At 31.4% G+C, this 17,029-nt stretch overlaps 1 protein-coding gene across 3 annotated transcripts in view; it reads right to left on the bottom strand.

Moving 5' to 3' along the window:
* Nucleotides 1-692: 692 nt before the first annotated feature.
* Nucleotides 693-17,029, bottom strand: part of FBXO8 (F-box protein 8) — a 44,369-nt gene continuing 28,032 nt past the window's right edge. For 2 of the 3 annotated variants that reach the window (XM_081076238.1, XM_081076237.1), the window contains exons 5-7: nt 9,329-9,447; nt 7,253-7,449; nt 2,449-3,745 (exon numbers count right to left, since the gene is read on the bottom strand). In XM_081076238.1, the coding sequence (XP_080932364.1) occupies nt 3,558-3,745; nt 7,253-7,449; nt 9,329-9,447 (504 nt within the window). In that variant the 3' untranslated portion in view covers nt 2,449-3,557. Of the gene's footprint in view, nt 3,746-7,252; nt 7,450-9,328; nt 9,448-17,029 lie in introns of all 3 variants that reach the window. The other variant, XM_081076236.1, reaches the window with a different exon arrangement.

The following is a 17,029-nucleotide window of genomic DNA, read 5'->3' as shown; positions in this document are numbered from 1 at the left end:
AATTATGCTCAAGATTGTAAGGGAAAATGTCCTTATAATGAATGAAAAGATAGGAAGTCTCAGCACAGGATATAAATTATAAAAACTAAATGGAATTTCTAGAACCCAAAAACACAGTAATTGAAGAAAAAAAAAGTTCATTGAATGGGCTTAAAAAAAATGGTTACCAGGGATTCAGTGAACTGGAATAGAGATCAAGAGAAATAATCCAATTAAAAAAATGATTGAAAAAAATCAACAGAGCCTTACAAACCTGCGAGACAAGATCAAAAGTTCTAATATATGTATCAAGAAGAAAAAGAAAATTAGGCTGAAAAACTATCTGACAAAATAAAGCAGTTAGAGAGAAACGACATTATACATGGGGGTGCAGGGGGTAGGGGGACAATATGAAAACTGCTGACTTCTCATTGGAAATAATGGAGGCCAGAAACAGTGGGAAAACATCTTTAAAGTGCCAAAGGGGGGAGAAAAAAAAAACTGTCAACACAGAATTATGTTTTCAGCAAAAATATTCTTCAAGAAGGAAAATAAAGGCATTTTTATATAAAACAAAACTATGATACTTTACTAATTGCCAAAAGACCTGAACTGTAGTAGATAAAGTTTTTCAGGCTTACATGATATTGTAAGGAAACTTGGAACTTCAGGAAGGAATAAGAGCATTAGAAATGATAGTGTGGATAAATATACGAGTATTTTTTCTTAATTTATTTAAAATATATATGATGGTTCAAGTAAACTATACTACTTTACTGTGGAGTTTATAACATATGCAATATGTAAGATATATAACAAGTATAAGATAACAAGTAATGGGGTAATGGGGTAAACACACCTATTTGGTTACAAAGCTTTTATATTTTATGTATAGTGGTACAATATTAACTGTAAATAGGCTTTGTAGAGTTGCATATCTTGGTATGGGTTTGGTTTACACAGGTATATGCATTTGTGAAGACTCATTAACTAGTACACTTAAGATTTATGCATTTTATCAAACATAAATTTTACCTAAAAAGAAAAAAACACTAAAAAATTGATCCCTAGCTAATGATATGCAAGTTGAAGTCTTTAGGAATGAAGTGTATTGCTGTCTGGAACTTATTTTGAATTGTATCAAAACAGTAAGACGAGTTGATTAACGGATAGAGAGATAGATAAATATATGGTAAAGTGAATGTGGTAAAATTTTAATTGTAGAACCTAGTTAGGAGTACATAGGCATTCTCTGTAAAATATTTTAACTTTTATACGTTTGAAAATTTTCAGAAAAAATGTTGAAAAAAGAATACTTCCCATCTATATTTATAATCAGATCAGGATGGAAAAATGAAAAAAAAAAATAGGGGAAAGGAAGATACAAAAAAAAAAAAAAAGAAGACTGTCAAACTAAAACAGAGAGGCTGAGAAAATCAAATGGTAAGGGAAAGACAGGAAAGGAAAAAACAAAGATAGAAAGAGAGGAATACAGGAAGAGGGCAAGGTGCCATTCACTGGAAAAATAGGAACAATAATAAATAATGTTATCACTATTCTTTGTCTTTTGAAAATTTCACATGATAGTTCTGAAGTTAATAAATTAGTCTTGAAGTTAAAAATTAGAATTATTTTGTCATGGAATTCAAAAGCATGTACCTGAGAAAATTATTACAATATTTGCTTCAGAAATCTTAGAAATTGTTTAGTATCAATAAAAGTCCCTTTGACTTTCAAAAGTTATCTTCTATTTTGTCCTTGAGAATTCTGTAGTACATCATTCGTTATAATATTGACTTAGGGCCAGATCTGGAAGGAAGCCAGGATTCCACACCTCTGGTACAAGTTTCTAATCCTCCAATTCCTTCCTAGTAAACCAGCAGCTCTATCCATCATCACATAGTGCATCACTCCAAAGCTAATGCTTTTCATTTAGAGGTATTTCCAGCGAACTTCTGACTTACCATGTAAGTATACTGTTCTTTATCATTTCAATGTTAAGTGTTATAATTATTAAATAATTGTTAATTAAGATATATTTATACCTTTGCTCTCCATGAAGCAGTATTTTTCCTCTCATTACCCAATCATGTAACACCTATGAAGGCTGAGCCCATGTCTCCGTATCACGAGTACCTAGCATTTCCCAGTACGTGGAAGACCCTTGATAAATATTTACTGAATGAATAAATAATGGTTACTATCATTCACAATATCCCTTTCTCAATGGGTTCTGAGCAGAAATCAAGATTAGAATAGTAAGTTTTGACTAATTAGTTCAGATATAAGTTCTAATAGTGTAAATCTTAGATTTTAACATGTTTTGCTATCTTAAATGGTTTAAAGGACTTATTGAGACTAACCCAGAAATATTAAAAATGAGAAGTCACTGATAAGTGGTATATACAACTGAAAACAACAAAGGAACAAGACAAACAAATGAAGAAACAAAAACTCACAGATACAGACAGTAGTTTAGTGGTTACCAGAGGGTAAGGGGGACACGGGGGTGGGAGATGAGGGTAAAAGGGATCAAATATATGGTGATGGAATGAGAACTGACTCTGGGTGGTGAAGACACAATGTGATATATAGATGATATATTACAGAATTGTACACCTGAAACCTATGTAACTTTACTAACACTTGTCACCCCCAATAAACTTTAATTTAAAAAAATGAGAAGGCAAGTAATTCACTTATATTATAAAAATAAGTGCCTGTTTTGCACACTGTGTTTCCCCAAAAATAAGACCTAGCTGGAAAATCAGCTCTAATGCATCTTTTGTAGCAAAAATTAATATAAGACTCACCTGATCTTATTTTACTATAAGACTGGGTATAATAAATAAAATATAATACTGGGTATAATATAGTATGATATAAAATACTGGGTCTTATATTAATTTTTGCTCCAAAAGACGCATTAGAGCTGATTGTCCGGCTAGGTCTTATTTTCGGGGAAACCATGGTAGTAACAAATCCATACTCTTTTCAAAGTTCAAAGGAAAGAGAAGCTGGTATTGGCTTCTGTCAAAGTCAGATCCAACTTTTACAAAGACAGTAACAATCTCAGATCAGAATCAAATAAATTTCAGAACTCAGTTTGAGAGAAAAAGGAAAGGCTTTAGTTAAAATCTTTACAATAAAATAATTATGATTATAAATCTCTTTAGTCAAATATGTACACATTACATGGTATTTTTGAAAAGAATGGAAATGAATAAAGTTTTCAGGCCAATCTAATGCACAAATATACCATCCTTTAGAGTATAATGTCAGTTTAACATTCTTAAACAGCTGTGTCAGACAATGGCTCTGCTTTGTGCAAAACGTGATAAGTAAAATTAAGAAAAAGTCTGCAAAATTCTTGAGTTCCTGAAGGAAATTACTAAAAAAAAAAAAAAAAAAGTAGTAGAAGAAAACAAGGTTGTACACTCAAGCTTGATTGTATACACAGGCTAGATTGTATACAGAGGCTAGAATGACCAGCACTAATATAACCCCCATATCTGCTAAATAAGTCCTTGGGTAGCTTTAGTTGGAAGTTAAAAGTTGAAGTCTTAACAATTGTGCTTTTATGCAGCCACATGGCCAATAAGGTAGATGTTGTCATAAAGGTGCCCTACAAAATCTTCACTAATGTTTTGAGCAGCGCGACGGGTATTTCGAATAAATTCTCGCTTTGACATTTTATTCTTCACATGAGGGCTAGTGAGGTCAATGGAAAGTAGAATCAAAGAGTAGCACAGTACATAGACAGCATCTGGAAGGAAAAAGAAATACTTCAAAATGTGGTCCCAAAAGCATTCTATTATGCAAAAATGTTCAGAATTTCAAAATACTAAGATTAAATCATAACTAAACATAGGATGACCAATTCATCCTAGTTAGGATGACCAAATCTCTAGTTTGCCTGGGCCTTTCCAAGCTTCAGCACTGAAAATTCTGTGTGTGTCCTGGGAAACTCCCTAGTCCTGGGCAAACAGGGATGTTTGGTCACCCTAACTGAGCACCAATTCAGCGAGCATTTTCTTCAATTCAAAAGAACATTAGTTCAACATTGCATAGTGAAAACTAAACTGTAAAATTTCATAATTGGCTTTATTTTCATCTTGCTTTCAAATGTGATATTTCCATTCAACTCCCCATAAAAACCATCTGTACTGTCAGTATATTTCTCTTCCCATTAAAAAGTCACATTTATTGTGCTTGCTTCGGCAGCACATATACTAAAAAGTCACATTTATTCACGTGATTTTTCAAAACCCTAATTTAATTTGAAACCGTCTTTAATGACAAAGAAAATGTATTAACTTGGTACTAGAAAATAAAATATAAACGCCTAAGATTATTAAATGAATATTGTTTGAGGTATTTATTTTAAGGGTCTGTGGAATTTATATACTAATCTCCAAAGTAAATCGCTAGGGAAAAAAATTGCCAAAGCTGAGCATCATGAGGCAACAAAAATATTTCTTCTTAAAATCTTCTCTGCGTGTGGCCAAATGGCTGAGTTGATTTGAGTGCCAGCTCTTAACAACAATATTGCAGGTTCAATTCCAGCATGGGATGGTGGGCTGGGCCTCCCCTGCAACTAAGATTGAAAATGGTGATTGGACTTGGAATTGAGTTGCGCCCTCAAACTGGATTGAAGGACAACTTGGGAGCTGATGGGCCTGGAAAAGCACACTGTTCCCCAATAAAATAAATAAATAAATAAATAAATAAATAAATAAATAAAATAAAATCTTCTCTGGACCTAAGGTCCACAAGTTTAGTACCTCTGCTTCTACTATGCAATTTATTGTTTCAGGTCTTATGTTTAGATCTTTGATCCATTCTGAGTTAGTTTTGATACCTGGTGACAGATAGCAGTCTAGTTTCATTCTTTTGCATGTGCCTTTCCAATTTTCCCAGCGCCATTTATTGAAGAGGCTTTTTTTCCCATTGTATGTTTTTGGCTCCTTTGTCGAATTATATATGTTACATTATATTATTATATTACCCATATATATATATGGGTTTATTTCTGGGTTCTCAATGTTATTCCATTGGTCTCTGTGTCTATTTTCTGCCAATATCATCCTGTTTTGATTACTGTTGCTTTGTAATATAAACTGAAGTCAGGGAGTGTAACATCTCCAACCTTGTTCTTTTTTCTTAGAATTGCTTTGGCTATTAAGGGTCTTTTGTGATTCCATAAAAATATGATTTTTTTGGTTCTATTTCTTTAAAAAAATGCTGTTGGGATTTTGATGGGGATTGCATTAAATTTGTATTTTGTTTTGGGTAATATGGCCATTTTAACTATGTTGATTCTTCCAATCCATGAACATGGAATATCTTTCCATTTCTTTCTATCTTCTTCAATTTCTTTTAATAATGTCTTGTAGGATTAGAATGGCTATTAACAAGACAAGTAATAACAAGTGTTAGAGACGCTATTGAGAAAAAAGAACCCTCATATACTGCTGGTGGGAATGTACATTGGTATAGCCACTAGGAATAACAGTATTGAGGTTCCTCAAAAAATTGAGAACAGAATTACCATATGACCCAGAAATCCCTTTTCTGGGTATCTCCCCAAAAAATCTGAAGACATTTTTCTGTAGAGATTTATGTACCCCTATGTTCATTGCAGCATTATTCTCTGTGGCCATGACATAGGCACAACCAAAGAGTCCTTTGATAGAGGATTGGATAAAGAAGTGGTACATGTATACAATGGAATATTATTCAGCCATACAAAAAGATGAAATACTGCCATTTGTGACAACGTGGCTGGATCTTAAGATTATTATGCTAAGTGAAGTTACAAAAACTTGAGAACTATATGACTTCACTCATATAAAACTGAAAACAACAAACAAACAAGACAGACAAACAAAGAAACAAAAAGTCACAGATACAGACAATAGTTTAGTGATTAACAGGGTAGAGGGGCGGGTGGTAGAAGAGGGTAAAGGGGATTAAATATATGGTGATAGAAGGAGAACTGACTCTGGGTGGTGAACACATAGTGCAATGTATAGATGATGTATTACAAACCTATATAATTTTCCTAACCAATGTCACCCCAATACATTTAATTAAAAAATTTCTTTATATATATGTATATATGTATGTTCAGGGCAAAAGTTGTTTACTATTAAAACAGTAACAAAACTCAACATACTTGCTACTACACTACTTGCTACAATTGCTTGCCACTACTGTGGTGTCATGATTTCAGAATCCTGCCATCTTAATAAACCTAATTAAACATTATGTCTTGTAAAAGCATGTTCAACAAATTTTGTATGATAGGTAAATGTTTTGTAATCTCTGCTTAGTAAAATAAACCCAATAAAATTTTTGATATGAAGGGATAAATAAAGCTATACTACATGAAAAAATATGCAGTTCAGACTATATTACACACACGAACAAACACACATATACACAAACAATGAGTACTAGTTGTATTACTGTTTCCCTGAAAATAAGACGTAGCCAGATAATCAGCTCTGATGCGTCTTTTGGAGCAAAAATTAATATAAGACCCGGTCTTATTTTACGATAAGATAGGGTCTTATACTATAATAATATAATATGATATGATATGATATGATATGATATGATATAATTAAATATTATATTACATTATAATTACATATTATATTTTATAATATAAAATTATAATTATATAATTACATAATATAATTATATGTATTATATATTATATATTATATTATATATAATTATATATTATATATTATATATTACGTTATAATTATGTATTATATTATATACATTATAAAATAATGTAATAAATATAATATAATATAATAATATAAGACCAGGTCTTATATTAATTTTTGCTCCAAAAGACGCATTAGAGCTGATTGTCCAGCTAGGTTTTATTTTTGGGGAAACAGGGTAAAACACATTTTAGTAGAAAAATTCTAGGTGTTTCTTATGTAATATATGGATTATTAAAAGCTTTAAAAATAATTTCTCAAGTTTTTAGCTAGATTAGGAAAACTATCCAACACTCAAACAAGAATAATTTTTTAAAATTTATGGAGCTAAGTCTAAATTTCCTCCTAATACAATATATTTACCATATATAAATGATAGCTATGATAAACTAAAGTAGTCACTGCTACTAGCAGTAAAACAAATATTTGTAATTTTTCCCCATGGTGAGAAAATGTCTCATAAACTACTATTTTTACCTAGAGGTAGAAGTGGGAAAAGGTAATATGGAATTCATTACATACATTCTTACCAGGACTAAGGCCAAGTTCTCTCATTAAATCAGGGTTACAAGCACAGAATCTATGTGAAAACTTTGTTATAAGAGTTTCAAGATATTCCCCACGCTCTTCAGGGGCGTGGATATGACGAAAAAATTCTCTCAGTGCATTGGGCAAGAATTGATTTCTAAAATTATGCAGTGTTACAAGGTCATCCAAGACATCTCTCCTATTAGAAAAAGAAAAAGATACATTATTAGTTGACTTTTCTCTATTAATTGTCATTTTTTGGATGAAAGTGCTTTATTATTGATTAGCAAATCAGCTAATAAAGTATACACAATTCTTAAAATTAAAAAAATCCAAGTATGATTACTTAGATTAGTAAGGAATTAGTAAGGAATTAAACAATTTAAAAATATTTCATGAATAGGATAACAAAAGATGAAACTAGTAATTCTAATTATAAAATGAAAATAATGAATTTTTCCGTATAAAAAAGGGCACCTTCTTTTCAAATGTCTTGGCTAAGTAAATCCAAATAAGAAAGAGAGCTCTTTTTTTTTTAATTATGAAAATGAGAGTCTTCACTTTCCATACCAATCCACATCACCAGAGTACCAACTGTTTATGAAGACTTTGAAAATTATCTACATATACTATATATTGTTCTAGAATTTTCTTTTGATTATTTCTCATAGTATATTGTGAACAGCTTTCTATGTCTTTACCCATAGACCTAACTTATCATTCTTTTTAATGGCTCCACAGTAGCCCATCTTATGGATATAATAATTCTAATGATACACATTTAGGTTATTTATAATTATATAAATATTTATGCACATATATGTGGATATATATATATACAATCAACAGCATTCTAACAAATGGTCATACTTTGTTATAAATGTTTCAATCCTTACTAAACTAAACCATGATTATATGATTACAATCTTTAATTTCTACCAGTTGTTTACAGAAGAGATAGGTAAACTGCAGCTAGTGGAGCAAATATGGCCCACTGCTTGTTCTTGTAAATAAAGTTTTATTAGAACACAGACGTGCTCATTTGTTTATGACTACCTGTGTCTGCTTGAATGACACAATGGCAGAGTTATTAATAGCTGTGAAAGAGAGTATATGGCGTGTAAAACCTAAAATATTTACAAAAAGATCTGGTTCTTTACAGAAAAACTGCTGATCCTTAGGTACCTAGCATTTAAAGATAAAAAGAGTTAATGACACCATTTTTATGTAAGATATTTCTTTGAATAACCAGTATGTTACACTGTAAACTCCTTAAAGACAGGGATTATGTTTTAATCAACTACATACTCCTACTCTCTAGCAAAATTCCTAGAATATAATGAATATAGATTGTGGTTGAAAAATCCTGAGAAATAAGAAAGACTGAAAATTACAATAAAAAAGCAAACACATTTTTGAGCCATTCATTAGATAAGTATGAAAGCAATAATTTAAAAAATGGTAGTTCAGTATGTTACATCAAAGTGTTGTCCCAATACTTTCATGTACATTGATAATCACAATTAAAGACTACAAAATGAATGGCTATCAAGTCAGAACAGCATACGAGGCATCATTTCTATCTGTGTAAAACATACTATTAAATGAAGCATTTCTAGGATTTTCAAAGTTGTACATGACACTTCTGTGTAATATCTATATGCAAGTATATACGTATCTCCAGGATTTGTGAGTTTAAAATTACAATTTGTCTATTTGATTTTTATATGGAAAATTTCAGAATTCCGAACTTTTAGTTACCCAAACACTTAGATTTTATGGCTAGTTATTAAGAAAGGGCTGTGGCTTCCTCAAAAAGATATGGTTTTAGTTTGCCATTACAAAGATGTTGGGCTTCCATTTTGCATGTGCTTTTTTTAAACTTCTATAATAGTAACTTCATTACCAGCAAATTAAAGCTCGCAAAAAAAGATTTGTAAATACAGGAATTCTTTCCGTCTTTACTCAATTTTGCAACTAGATTAAGTGCTATGTAGTATAGTTTTTAAAGTAAAAATTATGTCATTAAAGTCATTACTTAACTAATTTCTAATGAAAACTAATTTTTTTTTTTTTACCTTTCATCAAGATAGATTCTTAGTTTTTTCCAATTTAGTGTTCTTGTACAGAAGATAAACTTTGCTATTTCCTTTGGTGAATCATCTAGGATACCTTTGGACATAAAGTAGTTCACTCCCTAAGACAGAAAGACAAATCTCATAAGTAAAAAAAGTTTTTATTTATAAATTTAACAATTAGGCAACAGAAGAGCAATAGCCATAAATTCTTTCCAGCATTAATAGACTTTTTATAGCTTTAACATGCAAAATACAAGCTAGAACTTGAACTGAAACTATTATTTGTAGTTGATAGTTTACATGCAATGAAAAGTAGGAAATTCAAAGTTAAGACTCCTAAAGAAATCTAATTCAATTTTCTAGCTTATGTCAGTTAAAACTAACTATACAGAAATATAGCCTAAATAGGGGAGTGGGGGGTAGAAAGAAGAGGGAGAAACTATATAGACATTAAAATAAGCCTTATAACAAATATTGCTGATACCTAACAGAAACATGATATCTTAAAGCTCAGATACACATTCTAATACACTTTTCAAGGAAACAAGTTCTTGAGAAAAAAAGATTCTCCAAATGAAAGACTAACAACTTTATTCTGAAAAAGAAAAAAAAAAAAAAACTAAACTATTTAACTTAAAGTGGGCACACTTCCTGGCCAGTTTATGGGTTGTACATACTCTGGCTTTAAGCATTACTATATTCTACAAGAATTTTGCTCCAATACACACTGAGGCAAAACATGAGACAAAACAATTTCAATGTTTTTCATAGGATTTATCTTTGAATTTCCTTTTTTCTGCATGCAAAGTTTTCCAGAGAAGCACTACCCATAAATTTGTACCTACTTTAGATTTAAATCAACAACAAAAAAAATCAACAAAAAATCAAACACTGAAACCAATGTTTTCTCATGTATATGAAGGTCACATTCAAATAAGTGCCTTATGTGGATTTGAATGCGCAGTTATTGAAATAAAGGGCAGGTGTGTTTATTTCAACTCACAGTTATCCAGATAAATGCATTCCCAGGAATGCTTATGTCTGGATAATAGCACACTGTGTGCAGTTAATTGGTAGAGAAAATGACGTATTATATACACCCAACAAACTGTTTTCACACATAAATTCCTTCGGCATTTCTTCCCTTTACAAACACTTACATAGTACTCAGAAATATTGCACACATTAAGTATTCAAAAAGTTGTGAGAATTTTTATAAAAGACTATTAAAACTCTCTCATAAAATTTTAATATTAAAAATTTTTTAAAGCAATTTGGTACCATGAGGTAATGCTTTTGAAAGGTTATAATTATCTGTAAGTTGTATTTCAAAGATAAGATATTTTACAGAAAACTAATTGTATGAGCCATGAGGATAACATCCTAATAGCAATGTTATCAAATTCTCATGTGAATTTTAATAGTACAAAAGCAATCCTAAAGCACTGATTTAAAAAATGCATATAAAGAGGAACAGAATGTGATATCATGAAACTTTCTTGTCAACTCAATTGTAAGCTGTATTTCAGATTGCATCCTGGATGTAAGGCTAGAAAATGTAATATGATCAAGATGGAAAGCCAAACAATTTGGAATGAGGCTCTCAGCCATTGTCTGAGGGGGGCAGGAACTAGAGAGACAGGAATGCTTGTTCCATCCTTTCCTCCATTTGTTTGAATAATCGAGAGTTGACTGTATAGTTGGTCTACTAGCAAAAATTAAGTCAGGTTTGATTTTTTCTAAAATTCTTGCCTTTAAAAGTATAATAATACATCAGAAGTATTTCCAGTGCTTAATTTTAATCCAAGTGATTCAAAGACAAAGGGGTATCAATTAAATATTATTTAATAGGTTCTTTATTCATACCTACTTATAAATCAATATTTAAGAGATGTAATCTAATCTACTTTTTAAAAATTACATACTATAAAAACCACTAACATGATACATTAAATAGTATATAATCTCTAATTACATGATATATGCCATTTTAATATCATTTGATGCTCCTGGTTATAAATTAACATTGATATTTATATCATGTAAGCATCATAAAAATATACTGTTGGTCATTCTCTTTTTAATGGAATACATGTTTTGAGAATTTAGTATCTAACCTAACTTGTCCAGGCTGGAACATGTGGAAAAGCAATAGAAATGCAAAGACAGTAATCTATTCTAAAAACATGGAAAAAACCTCATACACTACACTTAAGAAAACAAGAACAGTTGTTAATATGCTGGCTATCAAGCCAAGGGATAATCAAAGTGAAAGACAAAGATAACCGATGTTTCTGGCTTAGATGCAGAAAGAAATGACTGACAGAAAAAAAACACAACAAATTATAGAAAAAACCCCCAGTTTATAGAGGTTATGCATTGATTTCTAGGAAATAGCAATGTGTTTGGTCTTAGAAATATCGAATTTCAGGTGATGATAGCTACAATTCGAAAGGCACAGTAGGCAGTTGGCGATGTAATCAGATGAAAAGAAAAAAGTGAGCGTTAAGGATCTTGAATAAGAATAAGTAAGGGAGCAGTTAATAAAGAGGACAGGCATAGAATATAGGCCCCCCGAGACTAGGAGCCTTTGAAATTTAAAGAAAAGCAGACAATGCAATTACATAGCATAGTTGAAGGAGCATAATTTTCAGAAGAGGGAGTGAATCATGGTTCTATCTCTTAATGATTATTTGAACATAAACAATTTACTCAACATTTTTAAGCCTTAATATCCTAATCAGTAAAAATTTTAGAAGGCTTTTGTGAAGATATGAAAGTGCCTAGCATACAACATGGCTAGTTTCCTTTATCTTTTAGCTAGCTCAAGGAGACAAAAATGGGAAAAGAGGGCACTGGATGTGATGATCAAGAGAAACAAAAGTAGTGACTTTCAGAGGTCTCTTTCCAGAGAGTCAAGGGGACTCACAAGTCCAAGCAGAAAGCTAAGGAAGGAGCTCAAGGTAAGGAAACTGAGTATAGACTACTCAACTGAAAAATGTATTAGTACCAAGGAGGAAAGAAAATGGCAAAATTAAAGGGCAAAAATGAGTTTTTTTCAAGTAATTTTGACCTGTGCATGTCAGAAAACAAAAGAAAGAAAATCAATGGAAAGAGAAAAAGACTGAAGTGCAAGAGAAAGAGGAGATAATATTAAGCAGCAAGACAGAGAAAAGGGGAGCAAGGAAAAGGATTGAAAATACAGGTGAGCTTATAGTGCTTTATAAGCCTGGAGGACAGGCTTAGAAATGGTTCATACAAGCATATTAAGAAAGTGATAAAAGTAGAAAGCAGAGTGCACATTGGCTTTCTCCTTAGGGAGGACAAACCATCTAGAGAGTTGGAGAAGAGAGAAAAAAGGCGGATCTACAAAGAAAATGGTAAAGATATCTATCTTTCACAAGGAATCCACGAGGAATAAACAAAAAGAGTGCCAAACAGCAATGAGAACCCAAGTGAAGTTAATGTGAATTCATCCCATTTCAGGTTAGTTTTCTTTAACAGAACGATGTTTTCAGTGATTCAAGAAAAAGAAATGAAGAAATTTTGTACAGCACTCTCCACAGAGTATGCCAAAGAAATTTGTTATGCAAATGATAGAACCAAGATTTATACAATCAAATCAGAGTGGTGAGCTGTTCTGATATAATTTGTTTAGGTGGCAAACACACATAATTCAAGAAAACATAAACAAATGGTAAAAACCAGTATTAAAAAGGAATTTAGAACAAAGAAAAGGATGTGTTGGAGATAGTCACCTATATAATGCATCTATTTACTAATTCCTGTAAGAATGGCTCTTTCCATATAATTCATGTTTTACAATATAGCCCCTTTGTTTTCTTCTATTACATAAATACCCATGTTTTCCTCTCCTCTTTTAACAAAGCTTATTTAAAAAGAAATCAAACCACTCTTATCTACAGTGTGCTTCAAAAGCAAAATCTACCATAGATATATTTGGGAACAGAGTGAACTCTAGGAAACTAGGCATGCAAAGCCAAATGGAAAAGTATGGAATTTTGTGGTGAACCTAAAAGTACTCTAAAAAAAAATTTAAAAATTAACTAAAAAAAAAAGTACTGACTGTTGGTCAGTCGGTATTCAAAGTACTGGCTATTGACACAGGCACTTGGCAGAAATACTGTGTTAACACTTGGTGGATAAAAGAAATCACTAATAAAACAAAACAGTGACATATTACGTTGTACCCTTCAATTGTTTTCCTAAAGAACAGCTTAGGAAATAAATGTGGTAACGATTTTGATGTAGCTAGTCTTGTTCAAATTTGCCATTGTATACAATGAAAAAATACAGTAGTGGCTACTATTTTTCAGGTAATAAACCTGTTTATGCTAGCACCATGTTATAGAAAGCAAACTGTATGTACACTGTATGTAATTTTCTTTTCAAAAGGAAAATTGAAGACTTAAAATAACAACCTTAAATTTTAACAATATTTATAAAACAAAACAGTTCAATTTATTTCTAACTTTTCTTTCAATATAAGACTAATATATTAATATTCAGGCATACATTTTAGCTACAGTGAAATGAACAATTGAAATGTAACAATTTTACACAAAAGCAATGTAAAAATTAGGATAACAGTATGTTATGAAAACTTGTACTTCCTTAATTATTTCTAATAAATAATTAACACATCAGAAGATAGCACTCCACAGATCACATGGGAGTATTCCCATTGTCTTGTTTGAAAATAACAGCATTAATTCTTAATATAACTGCTGATATGATTTCTTTTTATAGTGCTTTCAGAATTGCAATGAAAAATTTTAAATCTATTAATTTTTATTCAGTCCAGCAGTTCTCAATCTCCCTATTTAATCATAGAACATGTGCTCTATAGTTAAAGAAAAAACCACATAGAACTTAAATAGGTGTAATTTATCTAGGGACATGTATTCAGCAAATAAAAATCAACACCTTGTTTTTCAGCTGAAGTGAAATAAATGTAGGTTTCAAAATGGTTAAGTTTAAGACTAGGTATCTATTAGGTATCCTGTCATTTCATTTCATTCTACCCACTAACATTTGTGATGTTTTTTCCCTTCTTTAAGTTTCCATGCCACTTTCCTACGTGTAACACTATATCACATACACGCATCTCAGCAATGTCATACAATGCTTTTATTCATGGTAATTGAAGCTACTCATGCATATAATTGTTATTCCCAACCTAGTCACTATATTCAAAGATGACAATAAAAACTATACCCAGGTCTTTAAAGTTATCCTATGTAGAAATATTATTTTGTAAGAGTAATAAATAGTGTTTTCCTTTTATTGAGGTAGCCATAACTAGTCTGCTCATTGGAAAGCTCTATGTGACTTATAACTCAGAGGAAACGGGGGTAATGAAAATTGGGAAAGAAATGTGAAGGTAATTTTGATGTCAGTTTGAAATCTGAAATATAGATTTAAGTCTTGTGTCTTCTCTAGGAAGAACATAGAGCACACACAGTCCATACTTATGTGGGAAAAGTGGCAACTGTGAAGAGAAGAGAGCGTGCTAATATGTAGGAACCAGTTCCCTCTGACACAGTTACTGAAATGAGTACGGAATATGGAATGAAATCAGTTTATTTATGTATCTTGTTTGAATTGACAAGGATTTCAACTTGCAAGAGCAATTTATGTACTTTTCAGTATATTAAGTGTACAATGCTCAGGAATTGCTGAAAACAGTCACATATGCACTCTAAATTATTTGTAGCCAGAAAATGTCAATAGGAATCTCACATAAAGGAGGGATAGTTCAAAGAAAATCAAAAAAAAAAAAAAAAAAAAAAGGAAAATCCTCTCGAATGGAATCTAGGGAAAATGGTAGAGCGGTGTAGGTAGGACAGATCTTTCTCTTTCTTTTTCATGGGTGAGAAAGCAATATTAGAAAAAATAATATGAACCTCAGTATATAAGATTTTAGATAATAAAAAGTCCCTATTCATTAGTTCTAACAGTCCCCAAAAGGGGCACATCCATGACTGGCATAGTGCAATATAAGATGATAAATATAAAGGTACTTCCTAATTGATAAATTACTACTAATAATTAAATACAGCAATCATTATTGTACTTATTATTAACAAAGTTGCTGGTAGCTGAGATAAGCTTCTTAAAAATGTCCCTTCTATCTCTAATATGTCTGTAAATTAGAAAAAGAAATCATTCTATCAAAATATGGAGATAATACTCCATTAGGTTAAGGTATGATTACTAACAATACAAATTAATAAGAAAGTGATACGTTTGAACACCAGTACTAGCTAATTTAGAATTGCTGCTTTATAAAAATCAGACACAAAAATTGTGTTTGCAATGCGTATACATATGTATGTGTATATAACTATTTAAATAACTAATGCTACTTAAAGTTTTATCATATTATCCAGATTCTAATATGTACATTGATAAATGTATTTTAACATCTCTGATTAAAACAATTTTGAAATAAACACTTAAAAAAAGACCCCAAATCTTAATAGCAGACAAGCAGAGAAGCAAATTGGGATTTAAATGGTAGTTTCACTGCCAGCACATATGTATATCTAATCATGTAATTAAAGTATCTGTCCATCCTACCTCCATTTCAGCCAAGACAAATGTTTAATTTGAACATAATTCTGGACACTTAATGATTGCTTAAAATGTTCTCAAAAAGATTAAGCTACACAGTATCACTGAGACTAAAAGTTACTGTCTATGCAGAAGATTGTTCATCACAGGCCAGGAAATGAAAGGTAAAGAGTATCACCATCTAAAGTAAATGTTGGTGTGACAATACATAAGAGTACTTCCTGAAGGATCATTACTCAGGTGTCCAATATTTATCTACTCGAATCCAAAAGTTCCAGGAGAGAAAGAACCCCAAAGCCTAGAGCAGTGTCTGGGTCTTGGCAGTATAAGTTGTTGCAGCTGACCTCTAGTATAAATTTAAAGCTACATTTTGGTGAGCACTTTGGAAGCACTAAACATGTATTATTTCATTTAATCTTCACAACACCAAAATGATAATAGGTACTATTATTTACCCCTTTTGTAGATGGGGAAACTGAAGAATAGACAGTTTAAATCATTTGCTAAAGGTCAAAGTCATACAACTAGTAAGTAGAGAGATACTTAATAAATATTTGTTGAGGCGGTTAGGTTGTTCAGTTGGTTAGAGCACTGAGCTCTTAACAACAAAGTTGCTGGTTCAATTTCCACATGGGATGGCGGGCGGCACCAGCCGCAACTAGATTGAAGGACAACAACTTGACTTGGAGCTGATGGGTCCTGGAAAAAACACACTGTTACCCAATAAAATTAAAAATATATATATTTGTTGAAGAGTTTATCTGTACAAAAGTGCCAGCTGACTTTCAAGAGAACCTTAAACTTTTAAGAGTTATATAATTCAGCTAAAGGGGAAGAAAAGATAGATAATAACATAAAAACTTATGAGATGGACCAAAACTCAAGTATATTGAGAACTACCTCAAATTATAAACTTTCAAAGGTCAGAGTCACCAGTCCAAATAATAAAAACCAACATGGCATTATGATGCTAGATTTAACTGCTAATGGCCACAATTGGTTCACAGAGATCTTAAGACTTTGATTATAAAGAAGGCATTTCTAAATGATATAAAAGAAGAAAATTATATAATCATGGATGAATCGTGGTTTAAAAATGTGCAT

This window comes from Rhinolophus hipposideros, assembly GCF_964194185.1.
Source record: "Rhinolophus hipposideros genome assembly, chromosome: 16".
NCBI classification, from domain to species: domain Eukaryota; kingdom Metazoa; phylum Chordata; class Mammalia; order Chiroptera; family Rhinolophidae; genus Rhinolophus; species Rhinolophus hipposideros.
Note: the sequence above shows the minus strand (reverse complement) of the source record. Positions and strands in the feature narration are given on the sequence as shown.